The 19,415-nt window shown below is 42.3% G+C and overlaps 1 protein-coding gene across 1 annotated transcript in view; it reads left to right on the plus strand.

Moving 5' to 3' along the window:
- The window catches only part of KMT2C (lysine methyltransferase 2C), a 302,450-nt gene extending 283,035 nt beyond the window's left edge, over window positions 1-19,415 (plus strand). The window contains exons 49-59 of the mRNA XM_050785764.1: window positions 1,048-1,297; window positions 2,405-2,544; window positions 2,978-3,085; window positions 5,163-6,282; window positions 7,544-7,680; window positions 8,973-9,115; window positions 9,387-9,555; window positions 14,488-14,604; window positions 15,015-15,088; window positions 15,371-15,479; window positions 17,424-19,415. Of these exons, the coding sequence (XP_050641721.1) occupies window positions 1,048-1,297; window positions 2,405-2,544; window positions 2,978-3,085; window positions 5,163-6,282; window positions 7,544-7,680; window positions 8,973-9,115; window positions 9,387-9,555; window positions 14,488-14,604; window positions 15,015-15,088; window positions 15,371-15,479; window positions 17,424-17,516 (2,460 nt within the window). The 3' untranslated portion in view covers window positions 17,517-19,415. The remainder of the gene's footprint in view (window positions 1-1,047; window positions 1,298-2,404; window positions 2,545-2,977; window positions 3,086-5,162; window positions 6,283-7,543; window positions 7,681-8,972; window positions 9,116-9,386; window positions 9,556-14,487; window positions 14,605-15,014; window positions 15,089-15,370; window positions 15,480-17,423) is intronic.

Consider the following 19,415-nt stretch of genomic DNA (forward strand, 5'->3'; position numbering starts at 1 on the left):
ATTAAATGACTTCTTAAACAGTATGTCCCCAATTTTAAAAGATGGGTCAGGTGTCTACCATGAAACACACACAACAGGATCACTGAGGATGAAGGGTCAGAGAGCAGGGCTGATGCTCACTGCAGACCTCCCACCTGCCTTTGAGTGCCATCCTTTGTCACTGAATTGGTCTCAGCCTACGTCAAGTAAAAAGGGAAATTAGAGCTCACATTTTCTTATTAAAGGACGTATACTTTAGAGAACTTTTTTTCTTTTTTTTTTTAAATAGAGACACGGTCTCCCTCTGTTACCCAGGCTGGAGTGCAGTGGCACAGTCATAGATCACTGCAGCCTCAAACTTCCTGGGCTGAAGTCATCCTTCTGCTTTAGCCTCTTCAGTAGCTAGGACTACAGGTGTGAGCCGTCATGTCCAGCTCAGAGAAAAACTTCTTTATAACCGTTAACAGAGAAGAAAATTAATGAAAAAGAACTTTATCAACAATAACAGTTTTGCAGAAGCAATAGAAATGTTCTTAAAGTAGCATCTGCTTGTATCAGACACTAGTAATTTGCTGAGGATTTTTTATTTTTTTAACTCTGAATTCTGTGAAGACATTTCAGTAGACACCAAACTAAAGTCCAATGATGTGATATTTTGGTTATCAACAAAATACAGCAATAGCAAGACCTTTGTCTCTTCTTATGGGTTGTGTCACATTTGGCCAGAGCTGGAGGGAAGCCCCTGGAAGGAAGCTTTCTGACCACCTGTGGGAACTGACGGGCCTGTCCGATGTTACAATACCTAAAATAGTTTAATGTGTTCCTAGATATTTAATGTTAATTGGAATCCCTTTAAGAGGATTTCTGTTCATAAATTTTGTTTTTTTTGGATATTGGTTCGTTAGAGCTAATTTTTTTCCTGAGACTCTTTGAGTCTAAATAAAATTTGTTGGATTTTCTTAGAATCTATGTATCATGCAAAGAGGATTTATCCTAAGTGTGTATTTTTCTTCAGTGGTTCACTGTTGCCTTCTGAGTGAATAACACAGCATTTGCATTTGGTTTTAGAACATTAGTAGTGTTGTGGCTGCGTTTTCCGACCTTCTTCACGTCCGAATCCCTAACAGCTATGAGGTTAGCAATGCTCCAGATGTCCCATCCATGGGTTTGGTCAGTAGCCACAGAATCAACCCGGGTTTGGAGTATCGACAGCATTTACTTCTCCGTGGGCCTCCGCCAGGATCTGCAAACCCTCCCAGATTAGTGAGCTCTTACCGGCTGAAGCAGCCTAATGTACCATTTCCTCCAACAAGCAATGGTGAGCTAATGAGCTTTTTGTTAACCCCATATCCATTCCTGATTCAAAAGTTAAGCTTACTCTTTGAGATACCAATTATCTTTTAACTATGGACAGGTAACATGCTGGTGTATAGTCCTTGGTGAACTCACCATGTGTGGGCGTTCTGTTTTCTGTGGTGTGATTTGACCTCTGGTGCTTTGGCCTGTGTATTCTGTCATGCTGTCACCATGTGGGTGCCAGCCATCTGCGCAGGCTGCCAGAAGAAGCCTGTGATGGGCTTGCCCTCGAGCAGCTTTTGTTCTTCCTGCCTCCCAACCCCCATCCCACTGCGCCTGGGCCACCTGGTACAGATGGAGCTGGCGACCTGACGTGGGTTCTGTTTCCCATTCTCCGCTTTCCATCCTCACCTCCCTCTTGTTTTACCTCTGCACCAGCTCTACAGGGCCTTTCTCTTCCCACAGAGGTGTTCATGCCTCCCATCTCTGAGAATGGAACAACTTCCTTAGACCAACCATGATGTTGCTTTCCTTCCTGCCTTGCTGGCAGTCTTACAAGCATACTCAGTCCAGGCCCTGGCTTCCTGCTCTTGGCTTCTAGCTGTTTCTGTCACTTTTTCCCTGTTCTGTTTTGCCTTCACACTGCACCTGAATGATGCTTTCTAATTCCTGACCTTCTTATCGTTGGCCTTGGCTCTTTCCTCATTTCTGACTCTGTAACTCACACTTACTTAAGACTCTTACACATTTATTATTGTATCTTTCATAAAATGTTTTTTTACCATCTTAACCTGCAAGCAAAAGTAATATCTGTTTCCCCCTCTGTCTTACTTCGCACTTAGACTGAATAGTAATCTCTCTTGGCGACTTAGTTTAATTAGATTCTTCTTTTATACTGCCATTGTTTTCCCGGCTATTTGAGAATAGGAATGTTTCTTTATTTCGGCCCTAGTGTCAGATAATTGACTCTGTAACCATTGCTTAAAAGATAAGTTTTTTTAATTAATTAAAGAATAATGTAAAGTTAATGAACCATGTTGTAATGAGTTGATGTTACATAATTTTTCACCATGTGCCACCTTGTGTCATTAGTCAGTTTTAATTACTAACAAAAGTTGATTGCCTTTAGGTCTTTCTGGATATAAGGATTCTAGTCATGGTATTGCAGAAAGCACAGCACTCAGACCACAGTGGTGTTGTCATTGTAAAGTGGTTATTCTTGGAAGTGGTGTGCGGAAATCTTTCAAAGATCTGACCCTTTTGAACAAGGTACTTTGCTATTCCTTTTATGACCCCACCTCCTACCTCCAGCGAAATTGTCCTTGGCAGTGTCTCTTCCAACATCAGAGAGAGACACCACTCATGGTGGTGTGATGGACACATGTTCCTGGTGGTGGCATCAGCATATGTTAGACGTGCTTGAGCTGAACACCAAAGATCTACAACAGGCTGTTAAATGGAATATTATGAGGACTACATATTTTAAATAGAGTGAACTGTGGACCACATAGTTTGGTTCTGTACGTTTATTTTCTCCCTAGCTAAATTATCACATGCTAAATATTGGGACATAGTTTTCTTTCTGCTATTAAGATAAAGAATCATTGTCGCTTTTGAATATAACATAAAAACAATGTATAGATCCTGTTTTTATTAAATTTTGACTTGCTGAGATTCCCACACATTTCTCTTTGCTTTTCAGGATTCCCGAGAAAGCACCAAGAGGGTAGAGAAGGATATTGTTTTTTGTAGTAATAACTGCTTTATTCTTTATTCATCAACTGCACAAGCAAAAAACTCAGAAAACAAGGTGAGATGAGGATAATCTCAGCTGATAACAATGTATAACAAGTGATTTCTGTTCTGGGCATGTGGGAGTGAATAAACAGATGTGTCCCTGCCTTCATGGAGCTCTGTGTGGGAAATCCAAGGCAGATGCTGTCGCGGCAGAGGAGGAGAAGGTGTGGAGAGCCTTGAGTCGTGCTGCCCTTTCAACTTAGTTATTTGACAAAAGTGGGCAGAGTTACTTTTTAAAAGTTAAGTAAATAGAACACTAATACTAAAATCTTTAATTTTACCAGTTAAATATTTTTTTTTGAGACAGTCTCGTTCTGTCCCACAGGCTGGAGGGCAATGGCACATCTCGGCTCACTGCAGCCTCCGCCTCCCGATTCAAGCGATTCTCCTGCCTCAGCCTCCCGAGTAGCTGGGATTACAGGTGCGCGCCACCATGCCCAGCTAATTTTTGTATTTTTAGTAGAGATGGGGTTTCACCATGTTGGCCAGGCTGGTCTCAACTCCTGACCTTGTGATCCACCCACCTCGGCTTCCCAAAGTGCTGGGATTAAAGGTGTGAGCCACCGCACCTAGCCGTAAATATCTTAATCAGTATTTTAAAATTACTTCTATTGATGTTACCCCGATAGGAAAACCTGTTTAAAGATAAAATTTAAGACTATTTGTGTGCATTTTAAGAGAAAACATTTTGCTCACAGTATGGTGAAAGAGGTCTGCTTTACTTAATTTTGTGTAATTTGAGTGTGTCCAGCTGAACAGTTGACACAAATGATATGTTCGTAATCATGTTTTGAAGGAAGCTTTTCCTTTACATTATTACTGCCAGTCAGTTCTCCATCCAGGTTATTGCTCTAGTATGTCTTTCACAGAAGAACATTCTGAAGACTTCCTTCTAACAGGTAGTTGTGTGTAGTATGCCTGTAATAAAATCCAAGCTATATGACAGATAAATTTAGACCTTAAAATGTATCAGCTTAAATGCAAGGAGGTTTTTTTTCACCATATAGTTTAAGTTGATTGCAGTCCCTGCCTGATTTGGTGTGAGGCATGTCTTTTTTCAGGTACCTTGTCAGGATTGGGGCATGTGAAGAGAGGGCAGCCCCCATGGGTTGGTTTTTATTAGTTTATGATACTCTGTACCATAAAGTAAATAAGCTATTGGAGATTTTCTCTCAGCTCAACTCTTTCAGCAGCCAGATCAGAGCTGAGAAGCCTCAGAGAAAAGTTAATATGATTCATTTGTTGACAGGGGCTCCTTCCCTTTCTCTGACATTTACACCAGTTGATTAAGCCTGAGATTAACAGATGTGAATTTTAGAGAGGAGATAAGCTCTCAAGAAGTGATGTTGGCCGGGCGCGGTGGCTCAAGCCTGTAATCCCAGCACTTTGGGAGGCCGAGATGGGTGGATCACGAGGTCAGGAGATCGAGACCATCCTGGCTAACACGGTGAAACCCCATCTCTACTAAAAAATACAAAAAACTAGCCGGGCGAGGTGGCGGGCGCCTGTAGTCCCAGCTACTCAGGAGGCTGAGGCAGGAGAATGGCGTGAACCCAGGAGGCGGAGCTTGCAGTGAGCCGAGATCCGGCCACTGCACTCCAGCCTGGGCGACAGAGCGAGACTCCGTCTCAAAAAAAAAAAAAAAAAAAAAAAAAAAAAAAAAAAAAAAGAAGTGATGTTGCAGCATTCTTATTTGGTTAAACAAAAAACACTGTTCCGTTGTACAAATTATATTAGTTCTTCTGAAAGCATTGTGGTTTTTTTTTCTTTCTTTCTTTTTCTGGTTTTAATATAGTTAGAAAGGGGATTGTCCCAGAAAGTGTAAGAACAGAATATTCTCCAGAATTATGGCTTTGTGGATAAGGCCTGGAAAGGATGCGGCACAGCTGCCGTCACCCGTTCTCTATCCCTGTGCACCTTAGAGCAGGGTCAGTTTCTGCGATGCGTGAGCCCCAGCACTTACTGCTGACTCTCCCTCTGCCCCTCAGGTCACACATCCTCTTCAGTCATACTGCTCAGTTTCTTAACAAGAATTGCTTTTCGGGCTTGTGAATTATTTTTCTTTGTCATGGTTTCTTTCTGTTGCCCAGGAATCCATTCCTTCATTGCCACAATCACCTATGAGAGAAACGCCTTCCAAAGCATTTCATCAGTACAGCAACAACATCTCCACTTTGGATGTGCACTGTCTCCCCCAGCTCCAGGAGAAAGCTTCTCCCCCTGCCTCACCGCCTATCGCCTTCCCTCCTGCTTTTGAAGCAGCCAAAGTAGAGGCCAAGCCAGATGAGCTGAAGGTAACAGTCAAGCTGAAGCCTCGGCTAAGAACTGTCCATGGTGGGTTTGAAGACTGTAGGCCGCTGAATAAAAAATGGAGAGGAATGAAATGGAAGAAGTGGAGCATTCATATTGTAATCCCTAAGGGGACATTTAAACCACCTTGTGAGGATGAAATAGATGAATTTCTAAAGAAATTGGGCACTTCCCTTAAACCTGATCCTGTGCCCAAAGACTATCGGAAATGTTGCTTTTGTCATGAAGAAGGTGATGGATTGACAGATGGACCAGCAAGGCTACTCAACCTTGACTTGGATCTGTGGGTCCACTTGAACTGCGCTCTGTGGTCCACGGAGGTCTATGAGACTCAGGCTGGTGCCTTAATAAATGTGGAGCTAGCTCTGAGGAGAGGCCTACAAATGAAATGCGTCTTCTGTCACAAGACAGGTGCCACTAGTGGATGCCACAGATTTCGATGCACCAACATTTATCACTTTACTTGCGCCATTAAAGCACAATGCATGTTTTTTAAGGACAAAACTATGCTTTGCCCCATGCACAAACCAAAGGGAATTCATGAGCAAGAATTAAGTTACTTTGCAGTCTTCAGGAGGGTCTATGTTCAGCGTGATGAGGTGCGACAGATTGCTAGCATCGTGCAACGAGGAGAACGGGACCATACCTTTCGCGTGGGTAGCCTCATCTTCCACACAATCGGTCAGCTGCTTCCACAGCAGATGCAAGCATTCCATTCTCCTAAAGCACTCTTCCCTGTGGGCTATGAAGCCAGCCGGCTGTACTGGAGCACGCGTTATGCCAACAGGCGCTGCCGCTACCTGTGCTCCATTGAGGAGAAGGACGGGCGCCCGGTGTTTGTCATCAGGATTGTGGAACAAGGCCATGAAGACCTGGTTCTAAGTGACATCTCACCTAAAGGTAACGTCTGCCATTCACATGCTGTGCAGACTACTTACTCTGATGTCAGGAACGAATGCATTTTGTCAGTTTTTCATGTTTGTCTCGTGTTCATTTTATATTTTATAATGTGTATTTTTCATTCACAAATGCCAGTCTTCTTTGTGTTCTCACACCTTGCTCTCTCTGCTATACAGTTGTCTAAAGACTTTCATTGTCAATATATCTTTGAACATAAGAGTTGGTGAAGTAAATCTGAGAATGATTTGTAGATAAAGGTTGCCTGTCATTTGCATTGGGAACCTCCTTTTTCCTTTTTTTTTTTTTTTTGAGATGGAGTTTCTGTCTATTTGCACAGGCTGGCCTGCAATGGTGCGATCTCAGCTCCCTGCAACCTCCACCTCCCGGGTTCAAGCGATTCTCCTGCCTCAGCCTCCCGAGTGGCTGGGATTACAGGCATGCACCACCATGCCCAGCTAATTTTTGTATTGTTAGTAGTTTTTAATTTTGTATTTTTAGTATTTTAGGGGTTTCACCATGTTGGCCAGGCTGGTCTCAAACTCTTGACCTCAGGTGATCCACCTGCCTCAGCCTCCCAAAGTGCTGGGATTACAGATGTGAGCCACTGCACCCCGCGGGGACCCCATTTTTCTTAAAGTCAGCTTCTAGAAGGCAGGAATGACATCTAAACCATACTGTATACATTGTCTTATCTTAGCATCAGATATTACTTCAGTTTAGAGATGGAAATTAAACACTTAGTCTGGACCTCCGTGGTTAAGTCTAGATTGCCACTTTTGCTTATGTAGAAAGTACACAAACAAAAGTATGTAGAGCTGCTTTCTTAAGTTTAGCACTTAAAAAAGTCTGAAAATGCTCTAAAGATAATTCCAAAGAAGATATCAATTTAACATTTTAAATCTGAGGGGAAAGGAACATACCTATAGACATTACCAATTAGACTAATCATTTTATAATCTGATATGTTGTATGGCCAGTATGAAAGTAATGAACTGTTTGCATGAATTTCAGTTATATTAAATTTTTCCACTTTAATGTCCTTAATCTATTATTTTCTCCAAAATTTAGGTCTTTAAAATAAATCGCTGCCATTTAATAAACAGATTCATTAGATTATTACCAAACAGACTTATTAGATTATTGCCCAACAGGATTTATTTGGAAATTAGTAAATCTTTGTGAGTGGTTATTCTTCATTTTGCTCTTGTTTTTTATACTGTATCCTATTTCCCATAAAAATTATGTTTTTGTCCCTATGTAGGTGTCTGGGATAAGATACTGGAGCCTGTGGCACGTGTGAGAAAAAAGTCTGAAATGCTCCAGCTTTTCCCAGCATATTTAAAAGGAGAGGATCTGTTTGGCCTGACCGTCTCTGCAGTGGCACGCATAGCGGAATCAGTGAGTGTCTTGGTCAGGCTTTGAGGTTGGAATTGCTTTCCTAATTCAGTGTGACCTCTTGAACACATGCTGTAACATTTATGGCACTCTTCAGAAAGTGACTTAGCCTGTGGATTAACCCGTTTGTCTTAGAGGAAACAAGGCATTGGTGATTTATCGGGAGAACTCAGTACATGGTATTCACCCAGTGAGGTAGTTAACAAACTTAAGGTTCTTTTCCAGGCTGGAGGCAAGCAGGGGTGAAGGACACCAGGCTTGTCACATCTTCTGGGTGTGCTGGATGGGTGAGGACACTCTCCTCTTCCCTTGCCTTTCTAAAGTTGCTCCCACCTCAGAATGTCAGTGTGCCCATTTCCTGACACTAGGTATTTATGGCCACTCTCCTGCCCTCTTCCTAGGGTGAAGTCACTAGAGGGCAGTAGATGGCAGCAGCACTGATTTATGTCCTCTGACATCTCTTTGCTTAAAAGATTACAAGCCTGTTTGGCAGTGAGTCTAACTGAACCATATCTACACAATAGTTTTAGAAAATTGTATGATTCTAAGGCGTTGTTTTCAAGAATAAAAATATCATTGATGTGTTTTCTTTGGAGAAGCAGAGGAAGCCCCAAAAGCCACTGAGTAATGTGCCTAATTGTTTTCTTTGGAATGGCCCTGCCTAAATGATGCTTATCTTTTATGACTGTAGAGAAATAAATTTCACAAGCAATGTCTTCCAGAAAAGACGTTTAACATGTAAATTACTTTGAGTAAACCTTGAGTTAACACCTGTGCTCTGTGTTCCCAGGACATGGAGAGTGACAACCTCATCATATCAAAGTCAAGTTGAAAGAAGTGAGAAATGATCAAGAAAGAAACCTTATACATGATTTTTAAGCTATTCTTAATTGTAAAATTCCAGACAGAGATAGAAAAGTTGGCATTAATCCAGGTGAAAGAACTAAATGCGAATCACTACATGCCCTGTGTTGTCGGTATTGGAATAGGCAGACCCTGAAATCACACAAGCGTGTACATTGGTCAGCCAGTGTTTGTTGCATGGGCTAATCTTTTTCTTCAAGGAGCATTTGGCAGGGTTTACCTAAGTGTGGCTTTGAAACTGAATTTGCTTACTCATATTTAAGTAGATCTACCTGCAGGCTGATAGTGTGAACATAAGCTAGAAGACCATTTTAGTATCGAGGAAAATGTTGACGAGTTATTTCTGCCGTGGGCCATCCTTTGACCAGCTTGAGATTGTCTGTAGTCTCCATCAGATGGGTTGACTTTGTGTCTACTTTGCTTCTTTTCAGCTACCTGGGGTTGAGGCATGTGAAAACTATACCTTCCGATACGGCCGAAATCCTCTCATGGAACTTCCTCTTGCCGTTAACCCCACAGGTTGTGCCCGTTCTGAACCTAAAATGAGTGCCCATGTCAAGAGGTTTGTGTTAAGGTATTTTGTTTTAACTTCACATAGTACAGCCCAGGGTTTCTAGGCGTATTAGTGGTTTCTTGTGCTTGATTTGTCTGCTGCTTACAAACCCTGCTGTCTGGCTGTGTATGTGCCCAATTACATAAGAGAACTCGCCGTGTGTCTCTGCTAGGCAGCTTTCCATGTATGTTTCTGTCAGTAAGAATTTGAATTAACCTGGTTTTGGGCATTACTCAGAGGTATCTTCAGTTTTCCTTTTATTTTTTTCCTGTTGATATGCCATTGTCTGCAGGCCTCACACCTTAAACAGCACCAGCACCTCAAAGTCATTTCAGAGCACAGTCACTGGAGAACTGAACGCACCTTATAGTAAACAGTTTGTTCACTCCAAGTCCTCGCAGTACCGGAAGATGAAGACTGAATGGAAATCCAACGTGTATCTGGCACGGTCTCGGATTCAGGTGAAGAAATACTTTGTGTACAGGAAGTGGAGAGACAGGGTAGAGTCTAGCCGTCTGAAGCTGTTGACGTCCAGTATGTGAAAATGATTTCACATAGCTGCGCGGACAGAAACCTGTTTCCAAAATCACTTCACATCCTGTCCCTTCATAACACGAGGGATTTAATCTGTAGTCTTGGAACTTAGTGATTGGCTTCCCCAAATGGAAAGCAGACCAGTGGAATCCACATCTTTGCATCTTGTTGAGAGCTCCTGGGAGGCAGGTAGCATTGTAATTTGCACACTCTGGATTTGTGGAGTGCTCAGTAGAGCTGTTTCAAGCACTTCAGAGAAATACAAATGAAAATATTTTCAAAAGGTACACCCATTTTGGAAGTTACCTTATCTTTTGGAAGCTACTGTTTCATGAAATCATTGCACGTTTTTTGGTAGACTGTGGACTGTCTTATAAGTAAGGCCATGTATAGGCTGAGCATTTGAGTTTACACCTATAGTCCATACTTTCTGAGTTGCAGACCCAAATATCCAGATGCCTGTTCAGCATTTTTCTCCTTGGATGTCTCAGAATGGAATTACAAAGCTCTTACTTTGTCAAACTTGTCCAGCTCCTAAACCCCGCCATCCTACAGGCTCCTTGGATTACTCAGTGATGTCACCGTTTGTGTACGTTGGTCTCAGTACCCCCAGATTAAACCTAAAGCATCATCAAGTTCTGTTTTCTCCTAAAAATTCCCTCAGATCCACTCTTAGGTTCCCAGCCCTATCTTGATCCACATCTCACTTACCTGTACCACTCCAGGCCTGGCTGTCTCCTCCCATCCAGTTCCTTCTCAGCAGCCAGGGAAATACCTTTACCATATAAATTGGATCAGCATTCCTTTGTCTGTATTCATTCAGATTCTTGTTCCTTTGTCGGAACCCTTTTACTCCTCACTAGATGTTTGTAGGATCTTCTCTTTATTGATATTTGGACATTTCACAGAACTAGGCCTCAGTGAAGGTCTTTTTATTGATTGCTTTCCTCCCTTGATGAGCCCTTTCAACCTGGAGCATCGTGACCTTCCGTCTGAGAAATGTGTTTTGTGTTCATTCTTTTGCAAGTTCTGCCCCTCTGTCCCCTCTGTGTTTGCACGAAGACCCCTGAGATTCAGGATCTCGAAGTGTGGACCTGAGACTAGAAGCAGCAGCATCACCCAGGGAGCTTGTTAGGACGTACAGGTTTGGGGGCCCCAGCCCAGCCTTACTGAATCCAGCTCTGGAGGTGGGGCCCCCTGGATGCCAGAGAATAATGTGTCTTATATCCTTTCTCCCCTTCTGTTTTTGGTTTCCTCGTCTCTCTCTTCTTTCTGAGACTTCCTCTACTTTATCTGCTAATCTTTCTTGTCCATTTTTAAAGATTAGCTACGAGCCCTTTCTGCTCTTAATCTTTATGTTTGGCATTCTGTTTTTACGTGATGAGTGGAGTATCTTTGTTTTTTCTCTGCTGTTGCCCCTTTCTGTTGAGCCTTTCTCGGATTCTGTAGGTGAATTAGTGCTTTGCCTCTCCTCCTTCCAGTTGTAGCTTTCTCCTGCTAAGTCAATTACTTTTCATTTTAAATAGTCCATTCACTCTTATACCCATTCGTGTTCTTGAGGAATGTGCTTTTACTGTGATTTTAGTGGATGTCTTAACTGTGTTCAACCTGTCATCTTGAACCTGAAGCATTTTTGAGAGCTCTGGTTTCTGTCTGTTTACTCATTTCATCCTGCCAGCCTCCCATCTGCCCACCTCCCTGGGGGTCCCGTGGATGATCTAATATGTATCCTGCTTTTCTGTGCTAATATCTTAGAAATATATACACTTTTATGTACATATATAAAAATGGAATCATGTTATATTTCTTTTTCTCCATCTTCCTTTTCTCCGTAATACTCAGAGGTCCCTCTACATCAACTGAGGTAGCTTCATATCATTCTCTTGAATGGCTATGTGATGTTCCATAGTGTTGATGAACTGCAGTTAAACCATTGCACTACTATGGTGTTTATAATTTTTCTCGTAACAAACTGTTGCTATATCTTGTACAAATATCAAAATGAATTAATAGTTCACTCCTATGGGCTATATTCCCAAAAGGAAGGTTTCTGTGTAAAAGTGTGTGAACTTTTCATTTCAATAGATATTGCCGCTTTTCTAACTAGGCCCTCGTTGCACACCTCTTCCTGCAGCATGTGAGACTGTTTTCTTGTTTCCCACTTGTGGTTGGTGTTACTATTTTTTTGTTCAGTTGGCCTGATAAATATAGATTGATGTTGTTACCTTAATTGAATAGGCAGCTTTTCATGTCGGCCATTTGGATTTGCTTTCCTAGGAATTGCATATTCATATCCTTTGTCCATTTTTCAATTTGTAGCAGTTTACACTGTTCAGAATTTTCCCCTACAAAATACCCTTTGCCTACCAGCAAGTGTGACATCTTTTTTCTTGTAAAAGTTAATGTTTATATAGACAAACATACATAATTTTCTATTGCATCTAGTCTTGGTCAAGACCCTAGATCGTATATGTATTGTAGAGTTTTTCTTGCATAAAATTTTTTAAATATAATTTCATTTTCTTCCATTGGATAACCAATTGTTGAAGGGCCATTTAGAAGTAACCCGCTCTCATTTAACTGATTTATTTTCTTCTTTTTTGAGACAGGGTCTCACTCTGTCACCCAGGCTGGAGTGCAGTGGTGCAATCTCAGCTCACTGCAGCTTTGATCTCCCGGGCTCAAGCAATCCTCTTATCTCAGCCTCCTGAGAACCTAGGGCTACAGGCTCATACCACAATACTTGGCTAATTTTTAAAAAATATTTTTTTAGAGATGGGGTTTTGCCGTGTTGTCCAGGCTGGTCTTGAACTCCTGAACTCAAGCAATTCACCTGCCTTGGCCTCCCAAAGGGCTGGGATTACAGGCATGAGCTCCCATGGCTGGCCGAATTTTTTTTTTTTTTTTTTTTTTGAGTCTGAGTCTTGCTCTGTCACCCAGGCTGGAGTGCAGTGGCATGATCTCGGCTCACTGCAACCTCTGCCTCCCAGGTTCAAGCGATTCTTCTGCCTCAGCCTCCCAAGTAGCTGGGACTACAGGTGTGCACTACCATGCCCGGCTTTTTTTTTTTTTTCTTTTAAAGTAGAGACAGGGTTTCACCATATTGGCCAGGCTGGTCCTCAAACTCCTGACCTTGTGACCCACCCACCTGAGCCTCCCAAAGTGCTGGTATTACAGGTGTGAGCCACCGCGCCCAGCCTTTTTCTTCTTCTTTTAACCCCACAAAATCTAGACTATAAACTGAATGTTAATACCAGTTACTACTATATGTTAAATTTTCATATATGCAGGGATCTATTTCTCTTTTCTGAGATACAGTCTTACTCTGTCACCCAGGCTGGAGTGTAGTGGTGCCATCTCAGCTCACTGCAGCCTCCGCCTCCCAGATTAAAGCAATTCTCATGCCTCAGCTTCTGGAGCCTCGCTCTGTCGCCCAGGCTGGAGTGCAGTGGCATGATCTCAGCTCACTGCAACCTCTGCCTCTGGGACTCAAGCAATTCTCTTGCCTCAGCCTCCCTGGTAGCTAGGATTACAGGCACACACCACCATGCCCAGGTAATTTTTGTATTTTTAGTAGAGACGGGGTTTCATCGTGTTGGCCAGGCTGGTCTTGAACTCCTGACCTCAAGGGATCCACCTGCCTTGGCTTCCCAAAGTGCTGGGATCATAGGTGTGAGCCACTGTGCCCGGCCTATTTGGCATCTCTTCATTTCCACTGATCTTGTTTGTTCTGAAACCACACTATATTGATCTCCATACATACTAAGTGTGTTAGCTGGTTCATTCACTTGTAAGTTGTATCTGGAGTAGAACAGATAACCAAAGATGATTGTTCAGAGGGTAAGTCAGTTCACATACTAAAGTCAGTCACATGGCCCTTCCCACCGTGTGCTCCCGGATGTGCTTCATGAGGACGCAGCTGGGGCAGCACATGGTCCTAGGAATTCCGACTAGAATGCAGTTGATTGCTACATTCTAGAATTCAGTTCAGTTCTAGAATTGCATTCCAGTCTAGTACTTCTGATTCAGTTGCATCTAGTCTAGTACATCTAGTCTAGTACTTTTGCATTCAGTTGCCTTCTAGTCGGAATTAAGAGCAAAAACCCAAAATTGGGACAAGAAAATACAACTATGTGTGGGAAAGACCCATAGGGTTTTAGTATGTTTCTCTACAAGCAGTGCTACCAACCTAAAATAGTGCACCTAGCAGGCCACCTGCACGGGAGTACAAGCTGCGCAGTGAGAGCTGCTTCCATTTCAGCCATTTCAGACTTCTTTCCCAGGCTCAGAATTTTGTATTAGTGAAAAATCTGCCTTCCCCAAGAGCTTCATTTGTTTCCAACGTTCCTGGTATTTACAGCAGAGTGACGTTTCCTGTGTCTGCTCTTTGCCCTGGCTCCTGGGAAACTCAGATGCTATTTACAGTATCAGTGATTGGTTATAGTTAGCCCGATTTCTGTGTTACTAAATTTATTATGTCTTTTTTGAAATAGTATTGGGGTAAAATAAACACCACAAGTCAATAAGCTTATTTAGTTGGTGGGAACTCAGCTATCTAATCTGGAAGATTAGATAGTCTAATACGTAAGACAGCTAAGCCACAGTATTTGTACATAGACCCTAAGAATTTAGTGCTAAAAAAGACATAGGAAGAAGCTAGTGATGGCCTAGTTTTAAGTAGTAAAAATGTCCAATTTTTTAAATTTCAGAAAATAGCATATTCAAAAATGATTTGAGTTCAAGTGAAACTTCAGTATGGCTTCTAATAAGACCCAAGGGTAAAACCTTTGTATGAGAAAGAGAAAATAGATTTGTTGTCAAATAAATTGGAAGTATATAAACACTTTTTTTTTTTTAAGGGGCTGGGCCTGTATGCTGCTAGAGACATTGAGAAGCACACCATGGTCATTGAGTATATCGGGACTATCATTCGAAATGAAGTAGCAAACAGAAAAGAGAAACTTTATGAGTCTCAGGTAGGTGTCTGGTCCCTGCGATTGTATAAACAGCACCATCGCCCGTCCCTTTCTCCATGCCGACCAAACACCCTGAAAGGCAGAATGAAGCCTGTTATGCTGCATCCAGCTTCAAACAAAAGCAATATCTGTATATTATTGTATTTTTATCAGTTTTCTCTCTTTCAAGTGGTGTTATGGTTTACTCTGATAGATAACTGTAAATTAACGATCCTGGCTTCACACACAACCTGCTGATTTCATGCTTTCCATTTGTGCCATGTAAATGTCATCTGTGCCTAATAGAATATCCACAGTAAGGGTGATCAGGGTGCCGTTCCATTCAGTTTCGACTGAGTCCTCCTGGTGTGGATAGGAACACAGAGGGGAGTTTCAGATCGACATTGATGACTGCCTGACTTTTCCCTCAGAACCGTGGTGTGTACATGTTCCGCATGGATAACGACCACGTGATTGACGCGACACTCACAGGAGGGCCTGCAAGGTGAGGCAGCGAGGGACCTGATGGGGAGTGCTTTTGCTCAGGGGGCCAGTGCTGGGGCAGTGAACACTGAAGCCAGGAGAAAGGCTCTCACTACAGGCTGGCAGCGATTAAAAATTCAGAGCAATGAGTTTTGAGAATTTTTATTTAAATTTTATATTTGTACTTCCACTAATGGGCAAATAGAAATTTAATTAGCAAAAACTGCTTTCTCAATAAATGGAAAGCTTTAAAACCTGCTTCTAGCTGTTTTACAATATAGTTTTCTGACATGGTGGCTTGCAGGTATATCAACCATTCATGTGCACCTAATTGTGTGGCTGAAGTGGTGACTTTTGAGAGAGGACACAAAATTATCATCAGCTCCAATCGGAGAATCCAGAAAGGAGAAGAGGTAAGAGTCTGAGAGATTGTGTCTGCCATGTCGTTTAGATCCTGGGTGAATAGTTTCCTCCTCACACAGGTAACTTGCTCACTTGTTTCCCAATTCTTTGTTGTGATAAAAACTGTCTCTATAGTAGGCCAGATGTTCCCACCCTGTAATATTTCACCCTTCGAGCATTCCAGTTCCACCTTCCTCCACATGGCAGCTCTGTAAGCATTTGCTGTCACCTCCCCCTTCCTTTCTGTGCCATGGGTTCAGCATCCGCGTGGCACCCAGGTGGTACCATTTCTGTGTGCCATAGGATCCTTCTTTATCCCCTTAACCTGGACAGTTTGGCAGCGTCCCCTCTCTAAAGAGCATCCCCGTCCGTCTCCACGAGGGCCGTGGCTCCTGGGATGGCGCTGTTGGGCTATGGGCGGATGGCGCTGTTGGGCTATGGGCGGATGGCGCTGTTGGGCTATGGGCGGATGGCGCTGTTGGGCTATGGGCGGATGGCGCTGTTGGGCTATGGGCGGCAAATCTGGGCAGCTGTGCTGCTGAGAATTGTGTGCTCACGCTGACGATCAGTGCATGCTTAACCAAGTGCTCACATCCACACATTCTCCAGCAGTCCAGGTGTGTGTTGTCTTCAAAATGCCGAGTGCCACGCTTGCCATTTGTCTCTGTGCTCTCACAGGAGACTCTGGTCCAGCATCTCACCCGTTGGGATTATTATTGGCCTTAATTGCTGCATTTGTTTCCCAACTTGGTCTTTCCCATCATGATTCAGGTACCTTGGTTCTGGAATTGCCTACTGAGCAGCAGGCTTGGCTTCTGTAGGGAACGTCCCGCGTTTGGGAAGTGACACACCTGAGTGACTTGACTTTGTTGGTGCTCCTATCCCTTCATGGGATTCTATCTGTATTTTGGGTCTTTGTGGAATCTCCTTTCTTAGTCAAGAATAAGGATCTGACTAGACCCAAGGCCCATTATACATCTCAAAGTAACGTGTAAATGAGACCGGGTGTGGGAGCCCTGGCATGGTGCCAGTAACCGATGGCTACTATGGTGGTCAGAAGAGACTCAGCTGAGCCCAGGGCTGCCTGCCCCCTTCCTACTTGAATATTCTTGAGTCAATAGTTTAATCTGAGCCCCTATTTTATCTTCTGCAAGACGGAGAAGATGATTTCCTTACCAGTTTCCTGTAAGGACAAGGACTCAGCAGATACCTGAAAGAAAGCAGTGGAATCATTGCCAAGAACAGCTACTCAATAAACATGGTTTCTTTCCTTTCTGTGTAGAAGGTCTTTCCAGCAAGTGTTCTAGAATAATTTCAATCAGAAGAGACCTAGAAATTACTGGTCCTCCCCTTCATTTCACAGCGCCGGGTCTCTCTGGGGTGGTGGGGGTTGCAGGGGCCACGCAGTGAGGCTTGTACCGTGGGACTCATGCAGACTCTCACCTACCTTGGTCTGAGATGTTCATTTGGTGACCTCTAAATAGAAAGACATCCTTTCAGTCTTGAGTGTGGAAAAATGAAAGAGGAAAAACAGTGTTAGCTGGCAAGGGCAGTTCCTCTCACCCAGACTTGCATGCCCCATTCAGCAAATGAGGGGAGGTGAAAGCCTCCTGGGTTTAGGGAGAGGGGCAGGAAAGCAGCTGCCCTTCCCGTCCCCTCCATCCACCTGCAGGGACAGCATTATGAGAAGTCACAGAAATACAGCTTTCTCCGGTTAGGCTCCCCTTTCTCAGATCTGGCTGTTTGAAAATACTGCCTCCCTCATGTCCTCTGTGCACGCGCAGGGTCTCTTTTCAGGGTTCCCCCAGGGTCCCATGGAACCTCAACAAATCAGGTCTTCCTTAATTTACATCTGTTTTGTGTGCTGGTTTTAAAATGCAAGAGAGATGGAGGAGGCAGAAACGCCATTTCCTTCCTTGCTGTCGTTTCTTACCCTGTGTCTTTGCCGTGGGCAGCTCTGCTATGACTATAAGTTTGACTTTGAAGATGACCAGCACAAGATTCCGTGTCACTGTGGAGCTGTTAACTGCCGGAAGTGGATGAACTGAAATGCATTCCTTGCTATCTCAGCGGGCGGCTTGTCCCTAGGAAGAGGCGATTCAACACACCATTGGAATTTTGCAGACAGAAAGATATTTTTGTTTTCTGTTTTATGACTTTTTGAAAAAGCTTCTGGGAGTTCTGATTTCCTCAGTCCTTTAGGTTAGAACAGCGCCAGGAGGAAGCTGGCAGGGCAGCGTTCCTGAAGTGGCCGAGGTGAAACAGAATTACAGAACAGTCCAGCACTTTGCTTTCTTTTCTTTTCCTTTTCTTTCTTTTTTTGTTTGTTTTTTTTTCCCTTGTGGGTGGGTTTCGTAGTTTTGGTTTTTTAGTCTCACTAAGGAGAAACTTTTACTGGGGCAAAGAGCCGATGGCTGCCCTGCCCCGGGCGGGGGCCTTCCTATGAATGTAAGACTGAAATCACCAGCGAAGGGGACAGAGAGTGCTGGCCACGGCCTTATTAAAAAGGGGCAGGCCCTCTAACTTCAAAATGTTTTTAAATAAAGTAGACACCACTGAACAAGGAATGTACTGAAATGACTTCCTTAGGGATAGAGCTAAGGGATAATAACTTGCACTAAATACATTTAAATACTTGATTCCATGAGTCAGTTTATTGTAGTTTTTGATTTCTGTAAAATAAGAGAAACTTTTGTATTTATTATTGAATAAGTGAATGAAGCTATTTTTAAATAAAGTTAGAAGAAAGCCAAGCTGCTGCTGTTCCCTGCAGAACTAACAAACCTGTTACTCTGTACAGATATGTAAATATTTTGAGAAAAAATACAGTATAAACATAGTTATTGACCAAATGCTACCAGGCTCTGCAGCGGCTCGGGTGCTTATAAAATGTTCATAGGGATGTTACAATATAATTTTGTGTTATAAAATATGCCATTATAATTATGTAATAACCAAAATTTCAACCTAGAGTGTTTGGGGTTTTTTGGAAACTGCAGTCTATTAGTACTTAATGGTTTTATACACCTTCCTTCTGACAGAGCAGGGCGTATGCTACAACTTTTATAGCTGTTTTGGTAATTTAAACTAATTTTTTCATATTATATTGTTGCATCCCTACTTCTTCAGTCAGGTTTTTTTGTGCTTACAATTTGTGATAACTGTGAATAACTGCTTAAAAATACACCCAAATGGAGGCTGAATTTTTTCTTCAGCAAAAGTAGTTTTGATTAGAACTTTGTTTCAGGCCATAGAGAATCATGTAAACATAATAGGATCATGTAGCAGAAACTTAAATCTAACCCTCTAGCCTTCTATTTAACACAAAAATTTGAAAAAGTAAAAAAAAAAAAAAAAAAAGGAGATGTGACTATGCTTACAGCTGCAGGACTCTGGCAATAGGGTTTTTGGAAGATGTAATTTTAAAATGTGTTTGTATGAACTGTTTGTTTACATTTCTTTAATAAAAAAAACACTGTTTTGTGTTTGCTTGTAGAAACTTAATCAGCATTTTGAACCAGGTTAGCTTTTTATTTTGTACTTAAAATTCTGGTACTGACACTTCACAGGCTAAGTATAAAATGAAGTTTTGTGTGCACAATTCAAGTGGACTGTAAACTGTTGGTATATTCAGTGATGCAGTTCTGAACTTGTATATGGCATGATGTATTTTTATCTTACAGAATAAATCAATTGTATATATTTTTCTCTTGATAAATAGCTGTATGAAATTTGTTTCCTGAATATTTTTCTTCTCTTGTACAATATCCTGACATCCTACCAGTATTTGTCCTTCCGGGTTTTTGTTGTTTTCTGTTCTGTATAATAGTATCTAATGTTGGCAAAAATTGAATTTTTTGAAGTATACAGAGTGTTATGGGTTTTGGAATTTGTGGACACAGATTTAGAAGATCACCATTTACAAATAAAATATTTTACGTCTATAA

This window comes from Macaca thibetana, chromosome 3 (assembly GCF_024542745.1).
Source record: "Macaca thibetana thibetana isolate TM-01 chromosome 3, ASM2454274v1, whole genome shotgun sequence".
NCBI classification, from domain to species: domain Eukaryota; kingdom Metazoa; phylum Chordata; class Mammalia; order Primates; family Cercopithecidae; genus Macaca; species Macaca thibetana.